Source organism: Hibiscus syriacus, unplaced genomic scaffold (assembly GCF_006381635.1).
Source record: "Hibiscus syriacus cultivar Baekdansim isolate YM2019G1 unplaced genomic scaffold, ASM638163v2 tig00117026_pilon, whole genome shotgun sequence".
Lineage (NCBI taxonomy): Eukaryota > Viridiplantae > Streptophyta > Magnoliopsida > Malvales > Malvaceae > Hibiscus > Hibiscus syriacus.
Genome location: NW_024063529.1, coordinates 495,251 through 507,897, shown reverse-complemented (window position 1 = coordinate 507,897; position 12,647 = coordinate 495,251). Strand labels below are relative to the sequence as shown.

The 12,647-nt window shown below is 33.7% G+C and overlaps 1 protein-coding gene across 1 annotated transcript; it reads left to right on the top strand.

The window, feature by feature from the left end:
- Nucleotides 1-9,242: 9,242 nt before the first annotated feature.
- Nucleotides 9,243-10,022, top strand: LOC120196107 (zinc finger protein 1-like). The gene has a single exon (XM_039197985.1). The coding sequence runs from the start codon at nucleotides 9,243-9,245 to the stop codon at nucleotides 10,020-10,022; it is 780 nt and encodes a 259-aa protein (XP_039053916.1).
- The last annotated feature ends 2,625 nt before the right edge of the window (nucleotides 10,023-12,647 follow it).

Sequence of the window (12,647 nt, the reverse complement as noted above, 5' to 3'; positions counted from 1 at the left end):
AAATAAGGTTTTGAAAAACAATATATGTATAGTTTTCATAACAACAACATAATTCAATTAAAACACAATAATTTGAAAAACAATTTTTTTTATTTCAAAATTTTCAAAATTTTTTGGAAAATTCTTGTGTTTTTAATTAAATTAGTTGTAATATTTAGTTTCTAATCACTAAACAATCAATGTCCGATCACTATTTCTATCTAGAACTAATTAAAACTAGTTCCATGTTCAAAATCAATGAAATAGAGAGTTTAGAAAAATTTACCTTGAAAGATGAGATTGAGTGGATTTTGATGTTGTTTGCACGATTTTAATGATGCAAGCAAGTTTAGAAGATGATATTTGAAGATAATTCCGATTAAAAACATTGTTTTGAGGTAAAGTGGAGATATGGAGAGAGTAGAAGAGGAGAACGACGGCAATGAGAGAAGAAGAGGGTTTGAGATTTTTAGGAGTTCTGCCCGTGTTAAAATCCAGAACCCCAGGGGGTAGCGATTCCCCTAAGGGGGAATCGGTTCCCCTTTAAAGGGGGAATCGGTTCCCTCATGACGGTATCGATTCCCTCTGCACCAAAATGCTAAAATCTGATTTTAAACACACAAAATGCTAAATTAACTTTCTCTAGTGGTATTGGCAACTCATATATTGAAAATTAATCATGTTCAAGCAATCAAATTAATCTTTAAACTATATTTGAACATAAAGTTAATTTTCATCAAGAATCATAAACTCCCCCTAACTAGTAGCAATGAATGCAATCAAAAATTACTATTCTAAGCGTTTTTCATTTAGTCTTAAAAGTGCTAAAATTATTTTAAACACTAAGTGAAGATAGGTTGATTAAACCTAATTATCTCCTAAGTGTGCAAAATCTTTCCTTGTCTAAAGGTTTTGTAAAGATATCCGCTAATTGGTGCAAAGTATCAACAAATTCTAGAACTACATTTTCCTTAGCGACATGGACTCTAATGAAGTGATGTCTTATTTCAATGTGCTTAGTTCTAAGTGTTGGATGGGATTTTTAGTGAGACAAATAGCACTAGTATTGTCACACTTGATAGGAATGGTACTTACTTCAATTCCATAATCAAAAAGTTGTTGTTTCATCCATAAAACTTGTGCACAACAACTACCAGCTGAAATGTATTCGGCTTCAGTGGTAGATAATGCAACACAATTTTGTTTCTTTGAAAACCAAGAAATCATCATATTTCCAAGGAATTGGTAAGTACCGGAGGTGCTTTTCCTATGTAATTTGCATCCTCCATAATCCGCATCAGAAAAGGCATGCAAGCTAAAGCTAGAGTCTCTAGGATACCAAAGTCCTAAACTAGAAGTGTCCTTTAGGTATCTAAAGATTCTCTTAACAGCTAGTAAATGTGATTCCTTAGGGCATGATTGAAATCTAGCACATAAGCAAACACTAAACATAATGTCTGGTCTATTTGCAGTTAGATAAAGTAGAGATCCAATCATTGACCTATATAATTTAACATCTACACATTTACCTCCTTCATCTAATTCAAGCTTTGTTGAAGAGCTCATTGGAGTGTCATGAGGTTTGCCATTTTCCAATCCAAACTTCTTGAGCATATCTTTGACGTACTTAGCTTGATTGATGAAGATGCCATCTTTTCTTTGCTTGATTTGGAGTCCCAAGAAAAATGAGAGCTCCCCATCATGCTCATTTCGAATTCTCTTTGCATTAGTTTAGAAAATTCTTGGCAAAGAACATCATTAGTAGAACCAAATATTATATCATCAACATAAATTTGAACTACTAATAAATCTTTACCTTTATGCTTTAAAAACAATGTAGTGTCAACCTTTCCTTTTGAAAAGCCTTTTTCAATTAAAAAATCTGACAGTATTTCATACCAAGCTCTAGGAGCTTGTTTTAAACCATAAAGTGCTTTTGTCAATTTAAGAACATGATCCGGAAATTTTGAATCTTCAAAACCTGGAGGTTGTTCCACATACACTTCTTCTTTTATAAAACCATTTAAAAATGCACTTTTAACATCCATTTGATATAGTTTAAATTCATGAAAACATGCAAATGCTAATAACATTCTAATTGCTTCCATCCTAGCTACGGGAGCATATGTTTCATCATAGTCTATGCCTTCTTCTTGAGTATACCCTTGAGCAACAAGTCTAGCCTTGTTTCTCACTATATTACCACTCTCATCAAGCTTATTCCTAAATACCCATTTAGTACTTACAGTAGATTTATTACTAGGCCTTTCAACTAATGTTCATACTTTACTTCTCTCAAATTGATTTAATTCTTCTTGCATAGCCATAATCTAATGTTCATCTTTTAATGCTTCTTTAATATTCTTAGGCTCTATGCATGAAATAAATGCAACATAATTACAAATATTTCTAAGAGAAGATCGAGTTGTTACCCCTTTGGATGGATCACCTATAATCTCACCATCCTTGACATAGTTGTATTCTCTTGGATAAGATACTTCCCTTTTTTCAATGGTTGGATTCTCAAGAGGATCATGAGTTACCTTATCTTTTGTTTCTTCCTTTGATGATGGTTCTTCAACGTCATGTCTAACTTCATTTGTATTTATAATACCTACATCATCATTCACACAAGAATCCTTCCTCTGAAGGGGATTATCATCGAAAACAACATGTATAGACTCTTCTACAACTAAATTTATTTTATTAAATACTCGATAAGCTTTAGAATTTAAGGAATAACCCAGAAAAATTTCCTTCATCACTTTTAGCATCAAATTTGCCAAGGTTTTCTTTACCGTTGTTCAAAACAAAACATTTACATCCAAAAGGATGAAAATAACTAATGTTAGGCTTTTTATTTTTGAAAATTTCATATGGAGTTTTCTTTAAATTTGGCCTAATCATTACTCGATTTACAACATAACAAGCGGTATTTGTGGCTTTCGCCCAAAAATATTTTGGCAAATTATTTTCACAAAGCATGGTTCTAGCCATTTCTTCTAAAGTTCGATTTTCCCTCTCAACAACTCCATTTTGTTGAGGGGTTCTAGGTGTTGAAAAATTATGGCTAACACCATTAGAATTACAAAACTCAATAAATCCAAGATTTTCAAATTCAGTGCCATGATCACTCTTAACACTAGTTATAGAGTAACATTTTTCATTTTGGATTATTTTTGAAAATGTGATGAAATGTTTTAATGCTTCATCTTTAGTGCTTAAAAATAGAACCCAAGTATATCTAGAATAGTCATCTACCAAGACAAATGCATATTGTTTTTCACCCAAGCTAGTAGTCGTAGTTGGCCCAAAAAGATCTATATGGATCAATTGTAATACTCTACTGGTTGATACGTCATTAATGGATTTAAAAGAAACTCACTTTTGTTTTCCTTTAGCACAATCATCATAGATTTTATCATTATCAAATTTAAGCTTAGGCAACCCTCGAACTAAATCACCTTGAATTAGCCGTTGCAAAACACTCATACTAGCATGTCCTAGTCTCCTATGTCATAACCAACTATCATGTTCATCCTTAGCAACTAGGCACAAATTAGTCATATCAATAGAATCTAAATGCACCATGTATATGTTTCCTATTATATGACCAACAAGCATAATCCGATTAGATGCAATGTCAATGACTTTACAACCATTAATATTAAACATGACATTGAATCCCTTATAAAAAAATTGACTAATACTCAATAGATTATGCTTTAATCCATTCACATATAAAACATTCTTAATTTTTATGGAAGAGGTATTACCAATAGTACAAATACCTTCAATGTGACCTTTTGAATCATCACCAAAAGTCACTTCTCCTCCATTTTTGGCGTTAAGCTCAATGAACTGGCTTTTGTCTCCGGTCATGTGTCTTGAGCATCCACTATCAAGGTACCATGAATTTGGATTTGTTTCCCGTTCCTTGTAGCAATGCTCATTTTCCTACAAACATAGATTAATTTCTAATTTTTGGTACACAAATTCTTTTGGGTCCATATTCATTAGTTTCCAAAATCCTAGTCCCCTTAGGTATCTATTTGTGTAGGATATCCTTATCTTTAGTAGTAATAAGCTCTTTAGGAACCCATATACTTCTAACAAATTTTCCATTAGAGGTTCTTTGGGGACCTTTATGATTGTAGTTTTTAAAACTTTTTCTAACAAAATTGGATTTTGAATTTTCTCCATTTTCAAAACGTTTTGTTCCAACTTTATTAAAAGAAGCTTTAAGATCATCAATTTTCTTTTGATGATCATCATTGACATTTGAAAGTAAATTTTGCAAATCCAAATTTTTCTTTTCAAATTCTTCTAGTTTGATTTGCAAATATTTGATTTTACTTTCAAGATCGTTGTTGGTTTTGGATATGAGTTTATTTTCATTTTTCAATTTTGAAACATCATTTTTATATTTTTAAAAACAATTTCTCATAATCCGAAGTCAACCCATTATATTCCTCTAATAGCTCATCATAGGATAAATCATCAAAATCAGATGAGTTAGAGGTTACCTTAGAATCTTCCCCGAATGCCATCAAGCACAAGTTTGCTACTTCTTGTTCTTCTTCATCGGAACCTTCTTCATCGCTCCATGTAGCCACATGATCCTTGTGCTTATTCTTTGATTGACCCTTTCTCTTTAATTGTGGGCAATCATATTTGACATGCCCCGACTTTTTGCATTCATAGCAAATGATCGGGTCCTTCTCCTTTGGTTCATTTTTAGGCCTTCATTTCGTTTGAATTTTCTTCCTCGGTAAGGTCTCATCATTTTTCTGAACCGTTTGGCAAACAATATCATTTCCTCGTCATCGTCATCTTCATCCGAATCACTCTCATCTTTTGTGGATTTGAGAGCAACTCCAATGTTTTTCTTCTTCTCCTTCTCCTTTAGTGTCTCTTCAATCTTATCAAGGTCCACCTCATCTTCAAGCATCATTTCATGAGTGAGGAGTGAACTGATTAGCTCTTCAAGAGTTAAGGACGTTAGGTCCTTAGACTCGATGATTGCCGTCTTCTTTGATTGCCACGATTTTGGAAGGGAGTGGACTAACTTCCTCACAAGCTTTTCATTTGAAATGATCTCTCCATATGATTTGAGACCATTGACAATCGTTGAAAATCTATCCGTCATAGCTTTGATATCTTCATTTGGTTTCATCCTGAAATTTTCATAGCTATGCGTTAGAATACTAATTTTAGATTTCTTTACCTCATCGGTACCTTCATGAGTGACTTGAAGTTTGTCCATATTTCTTTGGCGGTTGTACAAGATGAAACTCTTCCGTATTCATCTGGTCCAAGAGCACAAAAATATGATAAGGATGGCTTTGGAGTTGAGCTGGAATATTTTTGTCTCTCCTTCACTCCACAATCTTGGATGAGTGAGAGGCTTGATGTATCATTCTTCTACGACATTCCATGCTCCCATGTCACTTGCTTGAATGAAGTACATCATCCTATTTTTCCAATAGGCATAGTTAGCCTCATTAAAGAAAGGAGGCTTGTTGACGGGCATCGAATCGAGACCAGAGTCGAAGTTTGAAGTAGAGGTCATTGATGACTTTGATTATCGATGTAACTCTTCCCGAATCGACTCAAGAGGCGATTAAACCTTCAAATGAGTTAGGCTCTGATGCCAATTATTGAGTTAATCAATTGACGAATATGGCCAAGAGGGGGGTGAATTGGCAATTAAAATTTTGGTGGAAGCTTTTGCAGAAAATTGAAAGAAATTTGCATAGCGATTTAGAGTGGTTCGACTTTCTCAACCCAAGTCTATGTCCACTACCTTAGCTATCCACACTAAGGATTTTCCACAAATTCACTAATTTGTCTTTCTTTTGAGGACAAAGAGTAACCTTACAAACCCTCAAGAATTATACCCCAAATTCTCGAGAACACTCTCTCCCAAAGAGAACAATACAAATTTGCAAACTTACAAGGAAATCCATACAAGGTAGATTGTTTGCACAATTCTAGAACAAAGAAAAGAACACTCAAGAATGAATACAATTGAGCACAATAAGTGTTCTTGAAAGTAAAATGAATATTGAATGAAAAATAGGCTTGAAATGCTCAAACTTGAGGTTTGATGCTTTCTCTTTGATTCTCTCTTGATTCTAGTTGCTTGATGTTTCTTGCTTTTTATCAATGGCTTCTAAGCTTTCTTAAATACACCTTGAATCACTTTTGAACGTTGGAGATCATTAATGAAGTTTTTGGAGCCGTTTAAGTGTGAAAACAATTAATATTTCTGCTTGGAGCGTGGGGGGAATCGATACCCCTAATGGGGAATCGGTTCCCTAAGTGTAAAATTCAAATATTTCGACCGTTGAACAGTGGGGGGAATCGGTTCCCTCCGAGCATACTGGAATTCTCGGAGCCAAACCATTCAGGGGGAATCGGTACCCCTTGGGGGGGGGAATCGGTTCCCTCTGAGCAATCTGGAAATTTTGGCTTTGAAATTGTTCGAAATATTTTGTAAAATTGTTTTGAAATTATTTTAAGACTAAAACTTAATTTTACACTTGAGTAAGGATTAAAAATGACATTTGAAAGATTTGGAATAATATTTTGATATTCGAATAATTATATCGAATATACTTAAAAAATCTTTTTGAAAAATCTTAAAATTTATTTAACTTAATTTGTTATATCGAAATATCAAAATGTATTCAACACTCTAGAATCTCTCCTTTTCTCTCCGATGTGAGATTGACGTTCTCCACCTCACCAACGTAAGGTTAAATTAAGATTAAAATAATAAAAACAGAAAACTCAATTAATCTTAAAAAACTTGCGAGCACAAATATCTCGTCTACATGTCATTATTAGATAAAACTATAAACAAAGCATACAATAACGCCGACCCCCCCCCCCGGTGAAAATCAAATTTCAGAACCTGAATAAGTAGTCGTTATGTATTTGGTTCAAATATTTGTGCATGGTGGATAGTGGTAGGTTGATGATTAATATTTGTTGGTCCGATGATTTCAATTCTCTCCATTGTTGGATGTTTACAAGTTACCCTTCCGGCAAAAAGTAGGGGGTTTTGTCTTTATAGTGATAAATAATGTAAAACGAACATCATACATAATATGCTTTTATGGCAATTGCATCTAAAACAACAAAAAAGAAAGCAACTTAATAGCTCCCCGACCTAATATGCTGAACACCATATGCTGGTATTAGTTGAGTTTTTTTCTTCCGAAAAGTTTGTTCAAATTTTTTTTAATTTATTGATAATGTACATACACCTTGCAAAGGTCGTCATTTGAACCGAGAATCTATAGTGAGATCAACATTCTTTTTTACCGCTGATGCCACTTAATAAATTCGGGTATTAGTTGAGTTAGTATGGATGTTGTACACACTTCTATAGGTTATGCTTTCTCCTCGAGATATTTGGATTTTTTTTTAAAAAAAATTATTTGAAAAATAAACACATGTAACATATATCAAAGACATACAATTACACAAAAACAAGTTTAAGAGTAGTGGTAACATACGTTTATGGACTCTATTTGCAATTACTCAATGTGCACATGCTTAAAAACTATATTTAAACACCTGAAAAAACTTATATCTAAACAATAAGAGATTTGAGAATTTCAAAATCAAAACTTATTGATTTTGAAATATTTGGGATCATAGTATCTAAAATTATCTTTAACTGTCATATATATTCAAGTGTTTATATATACCCTTTTAAAAATACACTCATTAAGTGATTCTAGATAAGACTTATACACGTACGTCATTGTCGTCTTGTTCTTTTTAGATTATGACCACTAAGAAGAAGAAGAGTCAAACTGTACTTACGTTACACTTTTAGGTGCATATTGTTAAGAAACCGTTAAGTGATATGTGTCACATTCAGATTCTTTTAAATAATATTTTGAAATAATATTTTATATTTTAAAAAATAAAAAATATAAACATGACACTAAATAATTTTTTAACTGTAAAAATCTAAAAGTGTAATAGAGAAAACATTATACACATATTTTTAATAAAAAAATCTTTAGAAATTAAAAGTCAATTTTAAATATAATTTAATCACTTATTTTTTGTATTAAGCCATTTAGTTTTAGTTTTACCCTTCATAAATTAATCAATCATGTTAAAATTATATTTTCTTATTTATTTGAAAAAAGTGAAAAAAAATATAAATATAAATATTATTCATATATGTTAATAAGCCAAGTGACCACACTTGTGATTAGTTTTTATTATCCTTGTTATTATTAATATTAGTCATATTTGCATTAACTTTGATCATAATATTGCTTATTTATGGAATATGACCTAGCACTTGTAAATTGATAATAAAAGTGCGTTTTTTTATCATTATTTGATCAATTCTACTCTTGTACCCTAAACATTTAGCTGTAAACTTTCCTCGTCTTCTTACCAAAAATAGTCCAGAGTTCAACCAATATTATAAATATTTATTATTAAATATCATTCTACTTTTATATATTAATTTATAAAGTTAACTTTTTAAACATTATTAAAAAAACGTATGCATTACTAACGGAGGTTGGTTCAAGTGGTAAGCAACTTGATATTGCTTAAGTAAGATTTTCGGTTCGAGTCTTTGTATATGTAGAAAATCTCCTCTAGAAGACTCACCCGCAAAAAATTATATATATATATATATATATATATAAAGAAGATTTAGTTTTTAAAATCTTTTATTTAATTATTATTGAAATGAGAATCTGATTGATTTAATTATCAATCCGGTATAAGTCCGTTATTTCTCTTGTCTTTTTACTTGTATTTTCTTTCTTATTTGATTTTAAGTTAGTAACTATTTATATAGTTTTCCTATCAACATAATTGTTTGACCTCGAATCTTCTAAAAATATATATATAACATTCACTCCTACTCTCATATTATGGACTTGAATATACCCATAAAAGGGTGAATATAGAAGACAAGAAATGTGAACAAAGAAAGAAAAAACATACTTATGGGGTATGTACTAAAGTACCAAAATGTTTGATAAAACAACACATATCTTGGTCCCCCTCTTCTTCCACCTTTTTATTCTTTCTCTCTCTGTCTTACAATATTAAGACCTTGTACCTGTAAAAACATTTCAGATTTGGATTGTTGCGGGATGTATTTACAATAGACATCAATATTTCAGCCTGTCTATATTTAGTTTTAAACCCCTCCTTTTCCACTAGGGACTTGTATTCTCACAAAAACAAACATTCATATTGATAAAAGTCCTATGGAGCCTCCTAGATCTTCAGGGCCATCTCTCTCGGAAACTTCCACCGTTAACTCGTTCTCGAACGGCCTCAGCGCCAAACAACATGAAGATGACAACTATGATCTTGTATTGGATCTGAGTCTTTCCGGCAAAGACGATTCGAACACTGTTCAAGACTCGAAACAAACCGAACTCAATCTCATCGACTGTTTCAAGATCGTCGATCCGTGTGATGATCGGGTTTCGCCGGAGACTCCGAATCAACAAGGTAACGAAACTGATCAGCCTAGAGTGTTTTCATGTAACTATTGCCAAAGGAAGTTCTTTAGCTCACAGGCCTTGGGTGGGCACCAAAATGCACATAAACGAGAAAGGACAGTAGCCAAACGAGGGCAGCAAAGGATCGGTGCCGGTGCGGCGGCATCTTTCGCGACATTCGGTCGATATTCGAACGTGGCTTCGCTTCTGTTGCAAGGCTCATTCAATAAGTCACTTGGGATTAAACTCCACTCTATGATACACAAGCCATCTTTTCTACCTTCACCACATGTTTATGGGCACAACGAATGGTCTCGACGGCCGATTCATCAAACACCGGCTACCATACATCTTTCGATGGAGAATTTTGCCGCTGCCGGATCATCAGTGAGTAACGATACGGCTTCTAGGTTCGAAAGTAGTGTTCGGAAGTTCAGTCCGTCGACGGAGGGGAAGAGTAGGTATTGGTGGGATAGTAGTGTTAACCCTTTCAACACTAATCAAGATGAGTTGAAACTCGACTTGTCTTTGAAGCTCTAAATAGTCTTAGTTTTAATCTTCTAGTAAACGTGCTTTTCTAATCTCACTAGAGTTTCCTTTTGCCTTATTTTCCTTTTGAGTTGTAGTTTGATCTTCTGTAATTGCATTTTGGTTAGAGAAGACTTTCATCAAACACCGGCTACCAACATCTTTCGATGGAGAATTTTGCCGCTGCCGGATCATCAGTGAGTAACGATACGGCTTTAGGTTCGAAAGTAGTGTTCGGAAGTTCAGTCCGTCGACGGAGGGGAAGAGTAGGTATTGGTGGGATAGTTGTTAACCCTTTCAACACTAATCAGATGAGTTGAAACTCGACTTGTCTTTGAAGCTCTAAATAGTCTTAGTTTTAATCTTCTAGTAAACGTGCTTTTCTAATCTCACTAGAGTTTCCTTTTGCCTTGTTTTCCTTTTGAGTTGTAGTTTGATCTTCTGTAATTGCATTTTGGTTAGAGAAGACTTTTAGAGATGCTTCCAAATTCATTTCGTTAAGTTCTATTTGATCCAATATTTTTCTTTTTTAATATGGATGATTCTTCGTTGCTTCAATTTTTCTATGAATACTTTTTAATTTTTCACTGTTAATCTCAGTCGTTTATTTTCATTTATTTAATGATCCTAAAAAAACATAAAATTAAAATATTTTATGTGGTGTACGTAGATCATAACCACATATATTAAATACTAATATGTCAAAAAGTGACTTTAGCAGTTGAAGATTGCTTCTTGTTCACACTTTGCATGAACTAGGTTTTGACTATCTATAGTGCACGAAGAATGAAGATGCAAATTGTACGTACAAGTATATAATTATGGTAGCCTAGCATTATTTTCAAGGATTTCCTTTTAAATGTATTGTAAATTTGTATGTACAAATTTAAAAGTATAACCTGGCTATAAGTACATAATTTTGGTATTTATAGTGCATGAAGAATGAAGATCCAAATTTGTACGTACAAGTACATGCAAATCCATAAATTTAAAAAGATAAATGGCCCAAAACATACGAGTACAATAAATATGCGTGGGATTATTTCAAATTGTTATCGTATGTAACACATACGGTCAACTATGTGTATACAAATTGGATGGTTGAGAGCAATCTACGATGACAACAATTTTACCCACTTATAGTTTAAAAATAAAATAAAATTTAGCTGTGTATTCACATCATTTAGAATATTATATTATATAATAAAATCTTATTTGTCTTAATCTCTTACCTAAGTGAAATGGGTCCAATCAGAAGTGGGTGTAGATCGATTTGATGGGTACAATTTAGATCATGCAAATCACCATTCTATAAAACATGGTTTCCATGTTATGATGGGGAATAATTTCCATATTTGAAATATTAAAAATTGAAATTTCTCATTTCCCAAATCTGCATGGTGAAAATCAGATGGGCCTTCAATTCCTTGTTAGTTTGTAATTTATTATTGTTATTTTTTGAAATAAAAAAGGCCGCCTTTGAAATTTCGAAATCTATCTATGAAAACTATGAGGCTATCAGTTTATGGGATGAGAATTAGGTGAAAAATTCATGCTAACTACATAAATAGTCACCGAACTTTTAGGGTGATTGCATTTGGTCACCAAACTTTTAAAACTTACAATACAGTCACTTAACTTTTAGTTTTTTTTTCCGGTAAGGTCCCTGACGTAACCCTTCAGCAGATCATGGCAGCTGCCCAAACAGCACAAGAGAAGAAGAATAATTATCATGCTTATGAAGAAGGGAATCATGGAACTAATGATGCATGTAGTGCAGAAAAAGGGAGGAACGCAATATCAGGAAAGATTTCAGCTACTGCTGGGCAGTTGATTGCCTTCTTTAGGCCGGATCTTCCTGATTCGTCTGTTTCCACTCTTCCAGACAACAGTGTTATTGATGGTTCTGCGCCTTCAATTAGTCTTTGCTCTGCTTCTGCCAGAACTTCACGTTCTGTTATGCCAGCTTCGATCAGTGGTGTAAATTCTCCTAATGCTCAACAGCAAATGATTCAGCTTCACAAGTCGCACCAATTTGGGATAGCTGCTTCTTCTCAAAGTAAGCTGCCGGCAACAAGTAGTGGAAGTGCTTATCCTGATCACCTCCCTTCATCTTCTATGGCTGCCAAATTTCCAAATGTTCTGTCCTCTTTTCCTCAAAATATAGCGCAAACAAGTAGCAGTCCAGCTCAATCTTCTCAGTGGAAGAATTCTGCAAGAACAACTGCTTCTCAAGTATCTCCAACTTCATCAACCTTAAAAAAATTTCCCAGCAACAAGTCCGATCACAACAATGCCACACAGATTTCTTTTGCAGCTAATCTTAAATCGACACAAAGTCAACAACCTCCTACCAGCAATCCATCCTTCTCACCTCCGATGATGGTTGGCTCTCCCACAACTTCAATATCCAGTACTGCTGGTGGTAGCCCCCCAAGACAACAGGTTCCACTTCTACCGGCAACAAAGGTGGTCAAGCACCTAGTTTATCATCTCAACAGACCAAGAACTCGCCATCGGTGCCTAGTCAGATGTCGTCTCCTGTTGGTGGGAGGAGTGTGCCTTCGGTCCTAGGAATTTCCCACTTAGGTTCATCGTCAAATACGGGTACCAAACATCAGGTGGTGCTACAGCAAC